Here is a 22,267-nt window from a genome sequence, read left to right as displayed (position 1 = left end):
CTGCAGAGCTGAAAACGGTCCCCTCCAGCCTCGACTAGAGTTCGGCTGTGATTTAGGGAGGTCCTACCAATCAGACGGACCTGTGTGAGACTTGGAGACTGGTTTCGTTCTGGTGGCCAGGAACGGGAGTTATTGCATAATGGGGACAGAGTCCCAGCTGTACAAGACAAAAAGAGTTCCGGAGACGGACGGTGATGACGGCTGCACAGCAAGGTGAATGTCCTTAATGCCACTGAACTGTACACTTAAAAATGGGTAAGGTGGTAAATTTCATGTTATGTGTATTTTACCACGATTAAAAGTTGTTTTTTTAAAAAATTTTTTTGGGCCTTGAGGCTTGTGGGATCTTAGTTCCCTGACCAGAGATTGAACCTGGGCCCCCGGCAGTGAAAGCGTGGAGTCCCAACAACTGGACCACCAGGGAACTTAAAAAAAATTGTTTTTTTAATAAAAAGAAAAATCATTCCACTCTTGTGCATATATAAAAAGGAAAATATAGGCCGAATCAATAAGTTAATGCTTTTCTAAAACTCACGCATGTGTAGAACTTACTCCTTCTCAATCACTTTTTGATTCAGAGTCACTGATGCCTAGGTTTACCAGCATCACCGGTCTCAGTACCACGAGCAGCGCAGTGAGGGCGAGGCAGCATTTAAGGCCGCTCCACCGTATCCAGGATGTTCATCCAGGTTCCTGACGCCCATTCTGCAAGTCCTGATCTATCAGCAACACCCACGCCCTGACTGCTGACTGGCCAACATGGCATAGCCCAATCTCAGAGTTGTCAAAACATGGGGAAACAGTGTGTGCCAAAAGCAATGAAATACTCTTCTTCACTTTTATTAGCTGGCCTGGATGAGCCTAAAACGAGGCTACCAAAACGCTCCCTCTAAATGGAAATCTCGTCCCCTGTTTAAAACCCTTCAATGGCTTCTGAACATTGACCAAAAGAACAAAGTCCAAACCCCTCTGCATGGGATACAAAACTCTTCACGACCTGTTTCTTTAAAAAATTATTAATTATTTTAAGCACACAAACATGTAGAGAACAACATAACATAAATAATGTGGTGCAAGCGACCAGATTGGACAAATATGACAAATGTTTGCACTTTGCCATGTTTGCCTAGAATATTTGGTTTTTAATCTAAAGGAATAAGCTGTTCCCGGTGCATCGATGTTCTCTGTATGCACTGCTCGTCCTATTGTCCTCTTCTTCCCAGGGCCGATCGCTCTCTGGAAGATGTGACACATCCCTTCCATCCATGTTTTACACTTTCATTTTAGCTGAACCCTTTCCTCCCTCCCTGTAATAACACACTGGACTGTTTTTTGTTTTTCACTTTTACGTATATTTTATTTACTGTCTAAATCCTCCAGCAATGTGTGTTTCTCATCGTTTTCCTGTTGGTGGGCACTAATGTTTCCCCATTTTTACCATTTCAAACAATAGGGCAGTTAACATTTTGAGCATGTCTCTTTTGTATGATAGTGAGAGTTTCTCCACAGCAGCGTTGTTAGTAGAAATATCATAAAGGCCCAAATGAGAGTTATATATGTAACATAAAATGTTCTAGTAGCCACATTAAAAAATATAAAAAGAAACTGATGAAATTAATTTTAATAACATATTTTAACCCAACATAGCCAATATATCCATTTCAACATATATCCAATACATTAATGAAACACCTTACAGTATTTCTTTTAAAAAAAATTTATTTATTTATTTTTGGCTGCGTTGGGTCTTCGTTGCTGTGCGCGGGCTTTTTCTAGTTGCGGCGAGCGGGGGCTATTCGTTGCAGTGCACGGGCTTATTGTGGTGGCTTCTCCTGTTGCGGAGCACAGGCTCTGGGCGCGCTGGCTTCAGTAGTTGCAGCACGCGGGCTCAGTAGTTGTAGCTCGTGGGCTGTAGAGCGCAGGCTCAGTAGTTGTGGTGCACAGGCTTAGTTGCTCCGTGGCATGTGGGATCTTCCCGGATCAGGGATCGAATCCATGTACCCTGCATTGGCAGGCGGATTCTTAACCACTGTGCCACCAGGGAAGTCCAGTATTTCTTTCATAAAGTCTTCAAATCCGAAACAAATTTCTCAGTTTGGATGAGCCACATTTCAAGAGTCACACGATGCTGGTGATTACTGTATAGGACAGCGTGACTGTGAAGTATGTATTTAGAGATGGAAACATAGGGTCACAGGATATGACACGCCATCTGCAACCTTGCTTGATATTATTAACGTGCTCTTCAAAGTGTGCAAAAGTCACCCTTCCCTGGTGTCCTTCCCAACAGTCAAGTGTGATCTGCCTGCCAATCTTGGCTCGTCTGCTGGGTATGAAAAGGCACCTAATTGTACTTTTCTTTGTTTGCTTTCCTGGTAAGTTTCAGTACTTTTTCATGTTTACTGATCACTTGGGTTACTTTTTCTATGAATTTCTCATTCTGATCCTTTGTTCATTTTTCTGAGTTACATTTTTCTTGTTGATACGTGGCTCTTTATATATTCTAGCTACAGAGCTTTGATGGACACGTATCTTACAAACGTCACTTTCTAGCCCATGATTTGTCTTTGCATTTTGTCATACAGAAAATTTTAATTTCAATGTAATATTTATCAATATTTTCCTTTATGGGTTTGTGCATTTTCCGTGTCGGTTAAGCAGTTCTTCCTTGCTTGGAAGTCATAAAGACACTTGCCTATTATGTTTTTCTTTAAGAGTTTTAAAGTTTTCCTTTTCACATTTAGTTCTTATTCTAGCTGGAATTTTCTTTGTGTTAAGCTTGATGTGGAAGATTTACCACCTCACACCCAGTAGGATGGCTGCTATCAAAAAACACCAGAAAATAACAAGTGTTGATGAGGATGTGGAGAAATTCGAACACTTGTGCACAGTTGGTGGGAGTGTAAAATGGTGCAGTCACTGTGGAAAACAGTATGGCAGTTCCTCAAAAATTTTAAAATAGAATTACCGTATGATCTAGCAATTCCACTTCTGGGTACATACCCAAAAGAATGGAAAGCAGGGTCTCCAAGAGATCTTCCCGGACCAGGGTACGAACCCGTGTTCCCTGCATCGGCAGGCGGACTCTCAACCACTGTACCACCAGGGAAGCCCTCCAAGAGACATTTTTTATGCTCATGTTCACAGCAGCCTTATTCACAAAGTATGGCACATACATACAATGGAATATTATTCAGCCTTAAAAAAGAGGGAGTTCTGGCACACGCTACAGCGTGAATGAACCCCAAGGACATTATACTGAATGAACTAAGCCCGTCACAAAAAGGCATACTGCATGATTCCACTTATATGAGGTACTTAGACTAGTCAAAATCACAGAGACAGAAAGTAGAAGGGTGGGTGCCAGGGCTGGGGGGAGGGGAGGATAGGGAGTTATTGTGTCATGGGAACGGAGTTTCAGTTTTACAAGATGAAATGAGTTATGGAGATAAATGGTGGTGACAGTTGCACACAATTATGAATGTATTAAATGCCAATGAACTGTACGTTTAAAAAATGGTTAAGATGGGGCTTCCCTGGTGGCGCAGTGGTTGAGAATCCGCCTGCCGATGCAGGGGACGCGGGTTCGTGCCCCGGTCCGGGAAGATCCCACATGCCGCGGAGCGGCTGGGCCCGTGAGCCATGGCCGCTGAGCCTGCGCGTCCAGAGCCTGTGCTCCGCAACGGAAGAGGCCACAACAGTGAGAGGCCCGCGTACCGCAAAAAAGAAAAAAAAAAAAAGGTTAAGATGGTAAATCTTATGTATATTTCACCACAATAAAAAAATAGAAAGGGGAATTCCCTGGTGGTCCAGTGGTTAGGACTCTGTGCTCTCACTGCCGAGGGCCCGGGTTCGATCCCTGGTTGGGGCACTAAAATCCCACAAGCGCACACTGTGGCCAGATAAAAGAAAAAGAAAGGAAAAGAAAAATGTACTGGGGAAAGTGGGAGGGCTTCAAATGTACCATTAATGAATGAATGAATGAATGGTGGGAGAGAATAAGGCAGCGAGGGAAGGAGAAGGGACTTTAATCTAGAGAGAAGATGCCAGATATTAAGAGATGACAATGGAAGGAGGACTGGGAGCTTCGACCTCAGTCTCAGCAGGGGCGAGGCCGTCTCCCGACCAGGGGAGGGCGAGGCTCGAGGTGCGGGTGTGGGACGTGCTCCCCTCGGGAACTGACAAAGAGTCACTACAGATGCCACTATCCACTGAGAGGTAAATCGAAGCAAAATAAATACTTTATGATTGCCATATCACACATTTAATTTTGTGTTTTGCCATGTGGATTGCCAACTGGTCCAGCATCACGCACTGAAAAGTCTGTTATCGCCTCATTGATTTCTCAAACATCTGTCTGTACCCAGCTCTCACGCCTGGGATTTTTTTGCGGCCTCTATCTATTCTGCTCCAAGTTTCTAGCTTTGATCCGGGACCACAGGCCTAAGTACAATTTTTATAATAAATCTTGACATTTGCTATGGGAAGACCTTCTCTTCTTTATTCTTCAGAACTGTCTTGGCCATTTTGGACCTTTAAATTCCTTCCGAGTTTAAGGAGCAGCTGGTCAACTTCCGGAAATGACCTGTCGGGATTTTGATTGAAATAGCATCGACTTTTTGGATGAATCTGGACAGAACTCGTGCTTTTAAGATGGAATCTTCCCATCCATGAACATGTAGTTCTCTGCTGTCAATGGATGTTTAAAATTTTGTCCTTCACTAATTTCTTAAAATTTAAAAGATTTTTGACATGTAATTTTTATTACTGTAAATGGCATCTTTAAAAAATTTATTTTCAGGACTTCCTTGGTGGTTCAGTAGTTAGGACTCCGCGCTTCCATTGCAGGGGGCACGGATTCGATCCCTGGTCGGGGAGCTAAGATTCCACATGCCGTGTGACATAGCCAAAAAAAAAAAATTTTTTTTTTCAAACTGGCTTTCCTGGTGTGTCACCATACTACTGATTTTTGAAGTTGCTCATAAGTTGCTCTTATATCAAAACTCTCACTGGTTAGAACGCTCTGCTCCAGCGTCTGGATCTTCTTTGGGGACAACCGTATAGCCCATCAACCACACACACCTTGTAGCTTCCCCCTCACTCCCAATCTGCAGCCCCACTTTCTCTCGGGCGCCCCTCCAGCCCTCATCCTTGCTGCACGCGTGTCTTGCATTAGCCTCCCATGAGGACTGTTTCATTTGCACAAGTTCTGTTGTATCTCTGGGCCTTGTGGGGGTCATTTCTCTCCCTGGGGTCTCCTTGTTCCCCTAGCTCCACCAGGTTTCATGCAAATGTCACCTCCCACGGGAAAGGTCCCTAACTCAGCCGCAGGAGGAATGGTTTCTTCATTCCTCAGAACTTCGGGGACAAAGGCATCTCCCGTTAGGGACCATGCACGACGTGCTGTGCTTCAGGCTTTGTCACCCTTGTTGGAGTGAGGGCGCCCGAGTTCGGTGACTATGTCAGATCCAGCTCTGTACTCCCAATGACTGGCCCCCTAGAGCCTGGCACACAGGAGGCGTCAGGAAAGGCTTGATCAAGCTGTATCTGAACTTCAGTTAGTAGAGCTGGGATGGTGGTTACCCCAGATCTAGAGTTGTATCCTTAACACTGTGGGTTCCAGGGATTGATTTCATCACATTAACCAACCTCACAGTTTGATTTATAAGTTGGAAGACTAGTGTGAGAAAAATGGATTGTGAAATATATATTGATCTCTGCCCCCGGTTCCTGACATAGAGCTCCTAAAACCCTTGGAATTTCATGGGTAAATGAATCTTTTTTTTTTTTTTTTAATGAGATGACTCGGGTGGTGGGTGGGGAGGGGGTAGTCCTGAAGAGCTTCAGGAGTGGGACTGGTTACTCGAAAAACCAAGCCATGATTAGAAGCTTGGGACTTTCAGCCCCCTGCTCCCCTTGTGTGGAGAGCAGAGAGGGGCTGGAGGTGGAGTTAATAATCCTACCTCATCATGCCTACCTGATGAAGCCACCATAAAAACACCAGGGATTCGCAGAGCTTCCAGGTTGCTCAACAAACACATGGCGGTGCCAGGAGGGGGGTGCACCGGCGGGGACAAGGGAGCTCCGTGCCCTTTCCCCAGACCCCACTCTATGCATCTTTCCATCTGGATGTGCCCTAGCCTTCATCATATTCTTTCATCATAAACCAGTAAATGTAAGGAAGGGTTTCAGTAGGTCCTATGAGCCATTCTAGCAAATTATCAAACCCAAGGAGGGGCTGTGAGGACCCCACCTTACAGACCAGTCAGACGAAGGTTTAGGGAATCTGGGACCTGTGATTGGCGTCTGAAGTGGGAGTTAGCCTTATGGGACTGAGCTGTGAACCTGTGGGGACCGCACTAACTCCAGTTACTGTCTGAACAGAACTGAATCACAGGACAAGCAGCTGGTGTCAGAGCATGGGTTGAGATGGGGAAAAAACCCCACATCCGGTGTCAGAGGTCTTGCGAGCATGGTAGTCGTCTGAGAGTAAAGGAAAACACAGTTTATTAACTAAGGCTGTGACTTTGCTCTTACCTGGGAAACAAGACAAGCCATGGGCCCAGCGCACAGCCTCCCCAAGAGCTCAAACCCACCAGAGACCCCAAAATAGATGAGGGAGTCATAGGTGAGCAGAGCAGAGCTCCTAGCTCCAGCCGGCCAGCCTTGCCCTCCTATCACTTGTACTATCATTTTCTTTGTATATACTTATTTTTTTAATGTAAATTTTATTTATTTTTGGCTGTGTTGGGTCTTCGTTGCTGCACGTGGGCTTTCTCTAGTGTGGTGCACGGGCTTCTCATTGCGGTGGCTTCTCTCGTTGCAGAGCACAGGCTCTAGGCGCACAGGGTGCAGTAGTTATGGCTCGCGGGCTCTAGAGCATGGGCTCAGTAGTGGTAGCGCACTGGCTTATTTGCTCTACGGCACGTGGGATCTTCCAGGACCAGGGCTCGAACCCATGTCTCCTGCCTTGGCAGGCGGATTCTTAACCACTGCGCCACCAGGAAATCCCCTCTTTGTGTATTTTTTAAAAGTCAATTATCTCCTTTCCCCTAAAATGTATTTGAAAAGGAAAATTTATATCACTTCTTTACATTTTTTTTACTTCTTTACATTTTAAACCAGGGTCACCGGAGATAAACAGAAAGTAACTGAAAAGAAAAAAAATGCATTAAAGTTTAGCTGGAAAGTTCTGCCTGCTAACAGCGCTGGGGCCCAGGCCTGCCCTACCTACCACGATTCAGTGTAAGACACGTTAGTGCTGAAGGCCAGCACCAGGCTTCCTTCTGACCACCGTCAGTGGTCACAGCATGTGGTCTCCAGGAGAAGCTGATCAGAGGCAGGACTCTGTATACTCCATCAGCATCACCGGCAATATCTAGTGAGCGTCCTGACTGAAGCGCTTCTTTTGTTTTTTTAGTGGGTATAAATCATTTAAACCTGGTAAGATTTAGAATTAAAATTAGAAATGTTTACAAGAATTTTTACAAGGTTTATATACACAGAAAAAGCTTGGAAGAGTATCGCCCAATGTCACTAATGTTGACTGCTGGACTTGTGTGTGTGTGTGTGTGTGTAATAATTTTAGATTTACAGAGAACCTGCAAAGATAATGCAGAGAGTTCTTATGTACCTTTCACCCAGTTTGTTTCCCCTAATGGTACATTCCTCTTATCTCACATTTCTGTGGTGCATTTGTCAGAACTTAGAAACCAACACTGGACATTACTATCAACTAAACTCTAGACTTTATTTGGATTTCACCAAATTTTCCATTAATGTCCTTTTTTCTGGTTCAAGGATCCAACCCAGGGTCCCACCATTTCACTGAGTTGTCACATCCCCTTTGTCTCCTCTGATCTGTGACTGTTCTGTATTTTTATGACCTTGACAAGTGTTTTTCTCTGTTGTTAGTGCTTTGGGTGTCTTATCTAAGAAACCACTGCCTAATTCGAGGTCACAAGGGTTTTTACCCGTGTTTCCTTCTCAGAGTTTGATTGTTCAGCTCTTACACTGAGGTCCTTGACCCATTTTGGGTTACTGTTTGTACACAGTGTGAGGTAGGGATCCAACTGCATTCTTTTGCGTGAGGCTGTCCAGTCATCCCAGCATCATCTGTTGAAAATACCATTCTTTCCCCACTGAATGGTCTTGGCACCATTACTGAAAATTAACTGACCATGAATGTGAGAGTTTATTTCTGGATCATCAGTTCTAGATTACATATAAATCAATATTTCATGCAGTACCACACCGTCTTAATTACTGCAGCATTTTAGTAAGTTGCAAAACTGCGAAGTGCGAGTCCTCCAACTTTTTCCACGACTGTTTTGGCTATTCTGGGTCCCCTGAATTTCCATATGAATTTTAGAATTAGCTTGCCAATTTCTACAAAGAAACCACCTGGATTTTGATGGGCATTGTATTCATCACTGTGCTTTTTGATAACACGTAAAAGCAAATATGCCAGTTCATAGTTATGTCATGAAATTTCACTGGAATAACAATATGGTCCCAACTTGTCATATTAAACAATTAGAAAACTTAAAGGGCCACGTTTATTTTGAACGACACATCTGAACACAGGGGTTTAGTTTGTTTAAAGACTTTATTTCTAACAGATGTTACAGCTTATGAGTCATAAAAATCATCAAAATCATCGGTGGACGTGTCATGGTTTCTAGGACGTAAGGCAGCTTCGATCTCTGAGTTACTGTCGTCAGACTCGCCCCAGAAGGCTGGAAGAGAAAACCAGACAGCTGCTCAGCATCTCTGCAGTCTGATTAGCTCGGCTTAATCAGCCGTGGCCCGCAAAGAGCCTCCTGGGGGCCCTGCGTGGTGCACCTGAGCGGACAGGCCCGGGGCGCAGGCCAGTGTTGCAGCAACGACTCGCTTCTGCGAGCTCCACGTGCTGCGATGGGAACTCATGGCAGAACACTTGTTCCTCCCTTCTGCCCAACTCTCCACTGTAGGATGGGAATCTGTAACCGGGGTGAACATGGGGGCAGGGCGGCTGGGTGCTCTACCAGGCCCGCTAACAGCTTGCCTGACTGCTCCTCGCCGCGAGCTCCCTCTGTTCCTCAGCACAGGGACACGGTGGAGGAACAGCAGTGAGGTCTGCGCTGAGACGAGGGCGTGGGTACACGCAGTTCATTTGGGAGGTGACCCTGGGCAGGATGGGGGGCGGAGCGGGTGTTAACCAGGAGCAGGGCTGGCAGTGGACCGCTGGGGTCAGTCCTGCCGGGGCCTCAGAGAGACCGCAGAACGCTCCTCAGATGGCCCCAAAAGCCAGCAAGGAAGTGGGGTTATTTATCCACCAACTCCCACCCTTCAGTGGCTGGGGGTTGTTCTCAACCAGGTGTCGACTCCCTGGAGCTCCTGGCTCCTGTGGCCAGAGAAAATCCCCCGGGTGGAGCCACAAGCTGCCCGACAGGGAGGCTGCAGGCTCGGCCTGGAGTGCCAGGGTGTGGTGGGCCCACCGCCTGTGACACTGACCACCCCTGCGACCCCCGTATCTACAAGGCACAGCCTGCCACCGCCGCGATGACTCCTGAGATGTGACCCCATCTAATCCTCGCACCAACCTGGCGAGGTGAGTACAAACACTTCTGTTCACCAAGGCTGAGAGAGGGTAAGTACATGGCCCGATCACGGCGGCAGAGGGCGCTCAAGCCCCAAGTCCCACCGGCCCGGCTGGGAACAGGGTTTCAGAGGCAGGAGTAGGGGCGGCCCAAGCTCGGCAGGGGATACGCCACTGCCAGTGTGGAAGGAGGGTGTTGAGGGATACATAGGAGCTCCCTAGGCAGAGGAAAAGGGACAGGAATGTCACAGAGAAGGAAGGGTGTGAGCGAAGGCACAGAGGTACGAGGGTGGAGCACAGGGAAGGCTGGCTGCGGCTGGATCCACCGAGGAGAGGACGCGACCTCGGAGGAACAGGGCTGGGAGCAGGGGCCGGGCCAGACCACAAGGGGACGTTCCAGACTCTACCCTGCAGGTGGCGGGGGTGCTGGCCCTGCTTCCCCAGGAGGCAGACGTCTGGATGAGGATTCAGAAGCCAGGGCTGGGGGAGGGGCGGGGGAGGGCTACCGCAGGAGCCCTCAGGTCAGAGCAGCAGGTACCTGCGGGCAGTGGCAGTGAGGACGGGGACAGAGGTGAGGACGTTTCATGTGGAAGGCATGGCAGTGGGGAGGCGCGGGGGGGGAGGCCAGGATCCCCTGCAAAGTCATACCTGCAGATTAAAGCGCTGGGCACCACGGACCCTGGCACCCGTGTTCTCAGAAGCCCCCAGTCCTCCCCCAGGAAAGCTGCAGGGCCCGTGAGCACAGGCAGGCGCCTCCGCCCGCCCCCAAGCGTGCCTGACGTCACACGTCACAAACCACCCTTTTAGCTAAAACACAAAATGAGAGTCTGGTCTCCGGTTATTTCTCTTACCTTTAGACTTTAAATTGGTAGCTAGTTTCTTTTTGTTTTCATGCCTGGAAAATAAAGAAAGAACCTAAGTCCTGAAAAAATAAAGACAATCAGACTAATAGTTTTACAAGGAGCGCATTAGGGAAGAAGCACACATTACTCACTGGGAGGCCAGAAGGTTTACATTTACTCCCCAAGATTTTTTTTTTAACATCTTTATTGGAGTATAATTGCTTTACAACGGTGTGTTAGTTTCTGCTTTATAACAAAGTGAATCAGTTATACATATACATATGTTCCCATATCTCTTCCCTCTTGCATCTCCCTCCCTCCCACCCTCCCTATCCCACCCCTCTAGGTGGTCACAAAGCACGGAGCTGATCTCCCTGTGCCATGCAGTTTTAAAAGCAAAAAGCCCTGCGGATGCTCTGGTGGGAGGGTCCCGGGCGCATTGGGCCGCACGCTGGGCGCTCACTGGGGAGGCCGCCAGGGCAGGAGGCAGGCCCTGGCACGCACCGAGCAGGCAAAGTGCAGCACTGCCAGCTAAGCTGAAAGCAGAGGGTCTGAGGAACAGGGAGAAGTCGGCCAGGAGGTTACAACACTTACCTTTGTCAAGCCAGCGATACGATTCTCAACTGCTTAACAAGGAGTTCAAAATAACTGTTTGCTTAATTAAGGGTATTAACTCGTGGTAGAGAAAAACGCAAGAATCTTGTCACCTGTGTTTAGGTTTCTGAGTGTCACACACACGAAAGTGCAAGTGTCCAGGGATGCATCTAACACCGGGTGACTCGCTTACTAAACCCACTGGACCGAGAAACTGGCTCTGCGGGAGACTGTGTCCATCTGCGTCACCTTCTCCAGAGCTTTCGCAATTGTCATGCGCATGGAAGTCCCCTCTCGGAGTACCATTCCAGTTTCTTATTACACTTAAATTCTTTAAAGTTCATCCTAAATGGTCAACGAGATGTTAAAAAAGAAACAGTCACTTGTGTATGGCTTGACATTTTTCTCATACTCCCGTTGAAGTTTTCCCTTCCATTTACATTTGCAGATTACTCCGTGAAGGCAGATTCCAGCCTTTAGGTGGGAAGAGCGCTGAGAAAAGACGAGGACGCATCGTGCAGAAGCACTGCTGCTCTCTCGGCAGATGCAAGAAACCCTGGGAACACATCTCTGTCACTTTGGCTCAAGTCTGGCTAACCTATGGTTTGAAAATCTGCCTTTTGCCATAGCTGCCATAATTTACATTTTTTTTTTCAGTAAAACAAGCTCCATGAAGGCATAATTTTCTAGGCAGTCTGTGCTCTGTCAGTGCTCCCTTTAAACTTGGTGGCTGTTTCTTTGTTTTGACTGAAATATAGTTGATGTACAATATTATATAAGTTACAGGTGTACAACATGATGATTCACAATTTTCAAAGGCTATACTCTGTTTATAGTTACTGTAAAATACTGGCTGCACTCCCTGTGTTGAACAATGTATCCGTACCTCTTAATCCCTTCCCCCTGTCTCGCCTACCCCCCAGCCCCCTGCACTGGTAACCACTAGTTTGTTCTGTTTTTTTTTTTTTTTTTAATTTTTATTGGAGTATAGTTGATTTATAACGTTGTGTTAGTTTCTGCTGTACAGCAAGGTCAATCACTTATACATACACATATACCCATTCTTTTTTAGATTCTTTTCCCATATAGTCATTACATTACAGAGTATTGAGTAGGATTCCCTGTGCTATACAGTAGGTCCTTATTAGTGTTCTCTATATCTGTGAGTCTGTTTCTTTTTCTATTACACTCACTAGTTTGTTGTATTTTTTAGGTTCCACATACAAGTGATATCATACAGCATCTGTCTTTCTCCGACTTATTTGACTTAGTGTAATACCCTCTAAGCCCACCCATGTTGTTGCAAATGACAAAATTTCATTCCTTTTTATGGCTGAGGAGTATTCTATTGTGTATATATGTACCACATCTTCTTTATCCATTCATCTGTTAATGGGCACTTAGGTTGCTCCCATACCTTAGCTGTTGTAAACAGTGCTGCTATGAACACTGGGGTGCATGTGTCTTTTCAAATAGTGTTTTCATTTCTTTCAGATACATACCCCAGAAGTGGAACTGCTGGGTCATATGGTAATTCTATTTTTAGTTTTTTGAGAGACCTCCATACTGTTTTCTACAGTGGCTTCACCAATTTACATTCCCACCAACTGTGTACGGAGGGTTCCCTTTTCTCCTCGCCAATACTTGTTATTCATGGTCTTTTTAATGATGGCCATTCTAACCCGTGTGAGGTGATACCTCATTGTGGTTTTGATTTGCATTTCTCTAATAATTAGCAATGTGGAGCATCTTTCCATGAGCTTGTTGGCCATCTCTATGTCTTCTTCAATAAATTTGAAAAATGTCTATTCAGGTCTTCTGCCCATTTTTTAATCAGGTTGTTTTATTGATACTGAGTTGTATGAGCTGTTTATATATTTTGGATATTAACTGCTTATCAGTCATATCATTAGCAAATATCTTCTCCCAGTCTGTAGGCTGTCTTTTCATGTTGTCAATGGTTTCCTTTGCTGTACAAAAGCTTTAAGTTTAATTAGGTTCCATTTGTTTATTTTTGCTTTTATTTCCTTTGCTTTAGGAGACAGATCCAAAAAAATATTGCTACGATTTATGTCAAAGTGTGTTCTGCCTGTTTTCCGCTGCAGTTTTATAGTATCCGGTCTTAACATTGAGGTCTTTAATCCATTTTGAGTTTATTTTTGTATATGTTAGAGAATGTTCTAATTTCATTGTTTTACATGTGGTTGTCCAGCTTTTCCAGCACCACTTGTTGAAAAGACTGGTCTTTTCTCCATTGTATATTCTTGCCTCCTTTGCTATAGATTAACTGACCATAAATGTGTGGGTTTATTTCTGGGCTCTCTATTCGGTTCCATTGATCTATGTGTCTGTTTTTACGCCAGTAATGTACTGTTTTGATGACTGTAGCTTTGTAGTTAGGGAGTGTGATTCCTCCAGCTCTGTTCTTCTTTCTCAAGATTGTTTTGGTTATTCGGGGTCTTCTGTGTTCCCATATGAATTTCAAAATTATTTGTTCTATTTCTGTGAAAAATGCCCTTGGTATTTTGATAGGGATTGCACTGAACCTGTAGATTGCCTTGGGTACTATGGTCATTTTAACAATATTAATTCTTCCAATTCATGAACACAGTATATCTTTCCATATGCTTGTACTGTCTTCAATTTCTTTCATCAGTATCTTACAGTTTTCCGAGTACAGGTCTTTTATCTCCTTAGGTAGGTTTATTCCTAGGCATTTTATAATTTTTGATGTAATGGTAAATGGGATTGTTTTCTTAATTTCTTTCTGATAGTTCATTGTTATTGTATAGAAATGCAACAAATTTCAGTATATTAATTTTGTATCCTTCAACTTTACTGAATTCATTGATGCGTTCTAGTAGTTTTCTGGTGGCATCTTTAGGGTTTTCTATGTATAGTACTATGTCGTCTGCAAAGAGTGACAGTTTTACTTCTTCCTTTCCAATTTGGATTCCTTTTATTTCTTTTTCTTGTCTGATTGCTGTGGCTGGGATTTCCAATACTATGTTAAATAAAAGTGGCAAGAGTGGGCATCCCTGTCTTGTTCCTGATCTTAGAGGAAACGCTTTCAGCTTTCCTTGGTGAGTGCCTGTTTATCTGATGTGACCAACTAGTGGCCTATGCCATTTCTTCATGAAGAGTGGATGGCCCCACAGCCAGTGCTGACTCTCATGGAGGCCGCCAGTCAGGTGGCTGCTGACAGTGTAAACCTGAGTCCACCTTCTGTAAGAGTGCATGCACACCCCCCCACACACACACAAAACACAATTGTGGGTTGTGTCTACTCTCTATCCACCTCCCACTTCATGAGGACACCAGGCTCAGTGCAGGGTGGGTAGGCAGACATAACAATGCTGTAAAGATGCAGAGAGACTAGTTTGCCAGCTGACGTTCAAACAGTAAGAGCCACGTGGGGTTGTGGGGAGACGGCAGGAGCACCGCAAGCAGAAGGCAGGCAGGAGGACTGAGAGAACAGGTGGACGATGGGGCGGGTGGTGGTGTGGCTGCAGGATCCCAGAGGAAGCAATGCACTCCCTGGACTCTACTGTGAGAGCTGGAAAGGATTTCCAGGCCAGGCCCAAGGCAAGGGCACAGAGGCAGGCGAGCACATGCCAGGTCCTTACAGCCTGGCCCCTGCTCTGAGCTCCATATGCATGTCCCGGGCTCACCTGCTGGCTCCAACTTGGCTGCCTCCAAAGAGTCTCACGGCCAACACATCCATCCACAGCCAAACTCAAGCTCCTCCACCAAACCTGGGCCCTTCTCCTGTCTCAGCTAACGGCACCCCAAGCCTCGAGTTCCTCCCAACCCCTCACCATTCCTCTGCCCTCCAATACCCATCAGCCCCTAGGTCCTGCCAAGTTTACCTCCCAGCACTTCCAAGTGTCCTCACCCGTCCCCTATGCACTGCCACCGCCTGGTTGACCAAACCAGCATCTCTTGCCTGGACCTTCTAACAGCCTCCTAACTGGTGACACCACATCCACCTTGTCCCCTCCACTCGGCAGCAAGGGTGAGCTTTTGAAACACAAATCTGATCCCTCTGCCTCCTTGCTGAAAACTCTTCAGTGCCTTCCTATTGCTTTTGGCAAAAGAACTAAACCCTGAACAGCGCCTCCAAGGTTGATGCCCAGACTTCGTTGGGCCTCCTGCTGTAGCCTCCCCCACACCCCACCCTCAACCCCCGAGTCCTCACTGAATTTGCTACTTCACAGCCATTTCTGTCACTAACTGACATGTGACTGCCCTTAGGCTGTCAGCTCTACAAGAGCTGCCACTGTACGAGTTTCAGTCCCCGGGGTACCCGGTGCTCTGCACTTAGTAGGTGCTCAGTGATATGTGTGGAAGGAATAGATGAGCCTCACTAAGCATAGGACCTTGCCTAAAGGCACGTGATCAACATTTGATGTTAGATTATTTAATTTGCATGTTTTTACTTCTATCTGAGTTCAGATCAGGTTGTTCAAGTGTCTTCCCAGAAACATGTTTCAGAACTAAACGCACGTGTTCAACCCTGAGGAAGGTGGAAAATGCTTCCAGGTGTTTCCGATGCCATCCTCACCCCTTAGGGGAAGTATTTTTCCCTTTGGGAAATCATCTCTGCTAGTCGATGTGACACTGCAGTGCGAGGCTGATTTTTATTACACATGACTTGTAGGGTCAATATTTCTTTCTCCAGGTCACACCTAATGTCTGAAGCTAAGTCAAGGCCAAAGGGGATGGTGTGCGATCTCGGAGTAGACAGAGCCAACTTGTTTAGCTATTATCATAAATGAGAGAAAACCCAAACCAAACGCACTTCTGAAAGCATAAGGATGCGAGAGTTCAGGTTATAAGCCACGGGGCATGGTCCCTGTGCTCTATTAGATGTGCTTGGACTCCGACTGCCTGACCTTCCCTGACAGCGTGGACGTCACACCTCCATTGTGTAAGGCAGAGGCAGCGAAGGTGAGCTGTAGAGAGCCAGTGAGTAAGTGGTTCAGGTGTTGTGGTCTCTGTCATAACTACTCTACTCTGCTGCACGAAAACAGCCACGGACAATATGTGAACTAGCGGATGTGGCTTTGTTACAAGCAAACGTCACTCAGAGACACTGCAACTTGAATTTCATATAACTTTCAGGTATCGTGCAGCATTATTCTTCTTTGGATTTTCCCAACCATTAAAAAACATAAAACCTCTCTCAGTCTGCAGGCTTTACAGAACCAGGAAGAGGCCCAGGGCCAGGGCTGCCGAGGCCTTCATGAAGCGCTGCCACCACCTGAAGCCTGGCAGCAAGCCAGGGAGTCCACCCTCCCCGGCCTGCTCGTGGGAGACTCCTGGAATCCAAGAGAGCAGAGTTTTAGTTTTTTCCCTAGAACTTTACAATTAGTCTGGAGGTCCTATTTCCAAACAAACCACTTTCAGGTAAGACACCACAGATAACTGATTAAATTAAGGCGTGAGCATGCTCTGCTGGTCTCATTCACGGGGCACCGTCTCTGCGCAGTGTCCTGGGAGGTGTGGCACCTCCCCCTCTGCACAGTGACCACCATGTGCCCACCAGTGAGATGCTCCCTGTCAACATTTTGCCACACTGGCTCTGTCACATGTCTTCTCTGTCTGTCCATCAAATCATCTCAGTTTTCGATGCTGTTTATAAATTCCCTTGCTATTGATAAGGGATTAGGACAGACAGGTAAGGGCAACTCTCATCAAAATCACTTTTGCTCTCATCCTTGCTACACATAAGAAGTTATGGTCAGCTGGGGTCTTAACAGCAGGTTTTATTCTAAGCACAGCACCTAGTGAACACCTAGGATGTGATCCTGCTGACATGGGTACTAGAGAAAGAGTCAAAATTAAGTGTCAACTATTCATTAAATTTTTAAAAATTTTTAATTTTTATTTTGTTTTTAGTTTTGGCTGTGTCAGGTCTTAGTTGCAACATGCGGGATTTTCCGTTGCAGTGTGCGAGCTCAGTAGTCGTGGCATGTGGGCTTAGCTGCCCTGCGGCACGTGGGATCTTCGTTCCCCAACCAGGGATCGAACCCGCGTCCCCCGCATTGGAAGGCAGATTCTTTACCACTGGAACACCAGGGAAGTCCCTCAACTATTCATTTTATATGAACAAAAGGCTAATAATATCGCTAGAAATAGGCTACACAGTCAACATAAGTACAAAATTAGGTGGCAAGGATGTCTGCCAGGATTCAGGTTTGCTTTGTGGGCCAGCAAGTAGAGACAAAAGTGAGGCATGGAAAACCTATGGTTCCTAGGAGACTCATCATTAAGTCACACCAGGGCTCAGGAGGCAGCACACTCTGTGAGGGGTGACGGAGGCTGTCGGGTGAGCACAGGGACCCAGGGAGGTGGGCCACAGGAGCTCCTCAGAGCCGCGGGATGTTCTAAGGTTAGTAACACAGACTCTCAACCTCATGGTCAGTAACATATTTTTGAAAGAAAAAAATATCTACAGCCCATTAACAAACATACCCAACTTTTTGTGGCTTTGAGGCCACGTCCATCAAGTTTGGCAATGAGCTTTTGAGGGTCCTACCAAGAACATGGCCTATGGTGTCGGGGGTGATGAGGAAGGGCCCCAGAGGGAAGAGCCCTTGCAGTTCTAGAGTCTTATCATAAGCCTGAAAAGAATATCTAACTTATGAGAAGATGTGGTCTCTACACTCTGAATTCTGTAAGTTTAATGATTTTGACTAAGCTAAAATCAGTATTAAAATGTCTCACACAGCATCTTCAGCTAGAATTTTCCTCAAAAAAGATGTGTTTCTGAAAAGCACAAGGCAAAAAAAAAAAAAAAATTCGGAAAGAAAATAAAAAATCCCAATCAGTGTCCCAACAAATCCCTGTAAATCCTCAATTTTAAGTGTTAAGAGGCAGACCGGTCTGAGACAGCTTTAATTTGACAAAGTGTGAGTGCCCTCTGATGGTCAACCAGGGGCCCTGCAGCAGATGTCATTTTTTAGGGGTCAACTTCTTTACTCCTTCCCTTCAGCCAATCAAGCAAAGACTGTTCTTTCGTGCTGTGTCGAAAAAAATAAAGTAGGCGGGCTTATGACAAGAAACGTGGAATGTTTAGGAAGCTGCTACTTTGGTAGAATTTATGGAGAATGTAGCTTTGCTAAACCAGAGACAGAGACCGGGGCTTTTATACCAGAACATAAAGGACTTCCAGAAAAACCTCACTTTTATTTCTCTGGACTTCTCGTTCCTTGTGATCACCTTATCATCCCAGGGGAAGCGGCACAGAATCAGGCAAGAAGAGACAGGACGGCCGCACCAGAGCAGCAGCTGCCGCCTGGTGCCCTCCGCTGGCCACTTCCATGGCTGCAGGGCTGGCACCAAATGCCACCAGCGGCCCTGCCAGGGTGCGGTAGCTGGGTGACTTCTGCTACCTTTTCCCCAGGCAATTATGTTGCAAGCACACATATTTTTCTTTCAGTAAAACGTTATCTCAATCCAAGCAGTAAACCGCAGTTACATGGCAGGCGGTTAAAATACGCTCTCTGTTGACTAAATGGATCCGGGAGAGTGAAAACAGCTTCCTGGGGAAGGTGGGGCGAGACAGTGTTTGCGGAGGAGAGGAAGCTCTGGCATGCACCTCTCAACAAAAGGGAACAAGTGGTCTTTACTCAGAGAACAGCTTCCTATTAGGACTCACTCCTTCGTACATTATGCCTTTCATCCCCACTCAACCACAAAATGATTTTGCTGAGGCAAATACAATGGTAGAAAAAGATTTACACTGAAAGAATCTTTAATAATAAACTGTTGCCGATCTGCCTACTTGCCCGTGGTTTATAATACAATAAACATCGGATTCTATTACGGCTCATGCACTGAAGCCGCTGCTCTGGAAAACGGAATATGAAAGCACGGGGACCCCACCACCATCACAATGAAATGAGCTTGGATAAATGTGCTAAGAGTATCTCGTTGCATCTTTTATAGCTTGTGTGTATTAATCTGTAACGCTTATTAAGAAAGTCATTGCTATGCAAAGCAGCACCCAATCCCTTTCTCTGGCTTTTCAACAGAGTGCACTGTTTAGCCAATAGGACGGACCCTCTGGTCCTCATTCTGCATTCATCACAGGCAACATTTGCACAATGTATCTCTCAAAGGCGGCTGAAAGGAAGGCCTTAATACTCATGTAAACAACTGCAAACCAATTACTTAATGAATCAGGCCCACACATAATGAGGTGCAGACAAAGAGCTATAAATGCATTTTTGCGCCCAAGCCGCTGCTTTAAAGTAAAATCCCTCAGCTGTAGTTTGGGCTTAACTAGCACATCATAATTATTGTCTCTAGGACATCAGAGGAAGCCATTTTTTTTTTTTTTAAGGTCCAGCAGGGTCTTTTTTTTTTTTTTTTGAGGTTGCTCATCAGCTCACTGACAAAATAGAGCAAAGAAGAATTTTTAAAAGTGCTACAGCAGCACTGCACCGTTACGTTTATTCTCAAGTACTGGGTTTCGAGACCACTTGTAAAAGCAATAAAGCACGAGGAGTGACTGCAGTAAGTGGGATCCTTAAATGTAAGCCTCTAAGAAATTTCAGTGAATCCAGGCACAAACAGCGAGCCCGGGGCTCTCAAAAGCCTAAGGCGGCGTATGAACACCAAACCCAGCACAAGAACCAACCGTGGCAAACAGCGCGCCAAACCCACACACTCCATGCCCAGAACTTTCATCTCTGGATTATTACCAACTGTCAAGAACCCAAGGGTCCCCTGAAGGCCTCTCTTTTTTTTTCCCGGAAAGGGGATGATGTGATTACTTATAATTTAGGAGATTAATTTCATGCAGAAACAACAGTAATAACAAAAGGCTCCTGCCTAAAACTGAAAGGGAAAGGAGTTTGATTTTATAATGAAATATAGATGCAAGATGTGAAACGTCAAATGATCAGACTGAGAACATGTTCTACAGAATCCAACTGCTTTCTAAATGTGTTTAAACATTACTCCAAGAATATATATACACACACACACATATATATATATAAAAGTTTAAGAAGAATTGGTTTTAGTGCCTCTAAAATATAAAGAAAATAAACACTTCTAACAATCTTGAAAACCTAAAGGGATGTATTATTAAGCCAAATGGTGACATTAAACCCTAAAAACTACCTGTAGAATTTATTATCTTTTAAAATTTCTTTCAGGAGACCTAGAACTTGAATTTATACTATAATCATAAAAATATAATACTTTAATATTCTTCCTGTCCCATAATTCATTATCTCTCACTTCCTTCAAAAACAGAGATGAAAGATATTAAAGATAATAATTTCTAAAAATTAAATGAGTGGATTCCCTAAAATTGAACACACCAGGTTTCTAAAAGAACTTAATATCAGAAAACCAATCTCATTTAAATATATCCAGGTCCTAAAAATACTGTAGTGTTTTTCAAAATAGAAATGAAAATGAGATTTTTTTTCACTGTAAAAATACCACATTTCTGAACAAATAATTTTATCTTACAGGACATTACAAACGTAAAGTTCCTGTTTTAAAATTTCATCAGGGCGAGCAGTTAATTCGAATGTAACACAATCATCTATAGGACATCTTTTGAGGGGAAATGTTATTACAAAAGGCAAACTTGTGTTGTTTTAAATGCTATTTAGCCCAAAGCGGAAAGGTACGTATGTATCAGACAATTGCTTCTACTCCCATCCACAATTCTTCCTAAGTGACTCAGTGCCATTGCACGATTAGTATTTTATGTTGATGACAAATCTAGCACACGACTCACTTATCACTGCTCCAAAAACTTACAAGGAGTGCTACAGTTTAACAAATGTGAAAAGATAAATTTTCACATTTGAAAATAAGCAAGAAGGTATCAGAAAGGGAAAGAATAGTCCAGCCCAAATACTTGGTAAAAAAGAGGAATACAAAAACAAATATCCAGCAATTGCTTGTATATATCTCTGTGGTCTCAGAAAGAAGAAACAGGCCACTTTATTTCTTTTAAGGCCTGGCTCTTTCTCTCTGCCCTCTCCGACACCCTCCATTGTGTGGTTTCTAAGCAGCCCTACTGCGAGCAGCTGTAGACGCTAATTTGTGGTTCACTGAGGTGTCAATTGAGTCTTAAACCAAGGAAACAACAGCTGCAAAACAATACTTGGCTCTGGTGCAAATATTTTCAAAGGTAGACTAAAGTTTCCACTGTCATTTCAGATAAACAAAAACCTAAACCATAACCTTCCATCGAGTCACAGAGCAAAATCATCTGCAGCCAGCGTTTAATTCCCTGAGGAGTGACATTTCCCGTCTTGCTGCCGCTATTCAGAAAGGCTTGCACGACTTTACCTTGACAAAGGACTGCCTTCGCTAGACGAAAAACTCGCTTCTGAAGAGATCTTGTGAGTTGTCTTTGTCTTGAATGTACCGCTGCCAATATTCAAACCTGTGACAAGCACAAGCGTGGAGAGTGAGCGTGGCCATCGCAGTGAATGCAGAAGCGGCCTCACGATAACTTGTAAAACAAACATCAACAGAGGAAGAGCTGTTCACAGAAAGCGAGGGGCTTCTGAGGCAGGGAATGACACAGAAAGGAAGGGGGCGGCTTCCCGTGATAGTTACACAGAGTACGTAAAAAGTAAAATCATTCAAAGAGCACCATTTTAAATGGCCATGATGTGTGTGTGAGCACATGGGTCTCCACCGTGGCACTAAGCTCTGGATAATTCGAGTTGTTGTAACACGGGGGCAGCGCTGGCTCACCGAGCTAACAGGAACTGAGAACCAGTCTCAGAAGCAACTGACACCTCTGGATGACATTACCGCCCACCCGCCTTTAAGCCCCTCTGCCAAATCCTCTCTTTTTCCCTCTCACGGAGAAGAATGAACGTCCACTGAAAACCATCGAGGCTACTCCTTAACCAGCCTGAAAGGGCTGATGGGGAAGATGCACAGTCCACCCCTTTCCCTGGAGCCTGGGGAACCAGACCACCCCACAGTGCTCCCAGCTTGCAGGGCGATCCCTGACCTCTGCCTCCTGGGCGTCCTCACCTTGGACGTTTCTGCTACAAGTCTGATTCTTAACTGGCAGTCAAACTAGATCGCGGATAGAGGGTGCATAAGCATCGCCTCGAAAGGCACCTACTGCATTCCTAACCTGTAACCTGCGTGCCTGCTCATAACCTCTGAAGCAAAGTGGTTCTCTTAACAATGTGTCCATGTTCGGCCCCTAGAGGGTCTGCACCCGCTTAAGGGGACCAGGTCTTTTCAGACA

At 45.3% G+C, this 22,267-nt stretch overlaps 1 protein-coding gene across 3 annotated transcripts in view; it reads right to left on the bottom strand.

Moving 5' to 3' along the window:
* Nucleotides 1-8,599: 8,599 nt before the first annotated feature.
* KIZ (kizuna centrosomal protein) overlaps nucleotides 8,600-22,267 on the bottom strand; it is a 113,759-nt gene continuing 100,091 nt past the window's right edge. For all 3 annotated transcript variants that reach the window (XM_082857721.1, XM_082857723.1, XM_082857722.1), the window contains 3 exons: nucleotides 21,343-21,439; nucleotides 10,432-10,475; nucleotides 8,600-8,738 (listed from right to left, as the gene is read on the bottom strand). In XM_082857721.1, coding sequence (XP_082713847.1) covers nucleotides 8,632-8,738; nucleotides 10,432-10,475; nucleotides 21,343-21,439 — 248 coding nt within the window. In that variant the 3' untranslated portion in view covers nucleotides 8,600-8,631. The remainder of the gene's footprint in view (nucleotides 8,739-10,431; nucleotides 10,476-21,342; nucleotides 21,440-22,267) is intronic.

This window comes from Leucopleurus acutus (assembly GCF_964270905.1).
Source record: "Leucopleurus acutus genome assembly, chromosome: 16".
NCBI lineage: Eukaryota > Metazoa > Chordata > Mammalia > Artiodactyla > Delphinidae > Leucopleurus > Leucopleurus acutus.
Note: the sequence above shows the minus strand (reverse complement) of the source record. Positions and strands in the feature narration are given on the sequence as shown.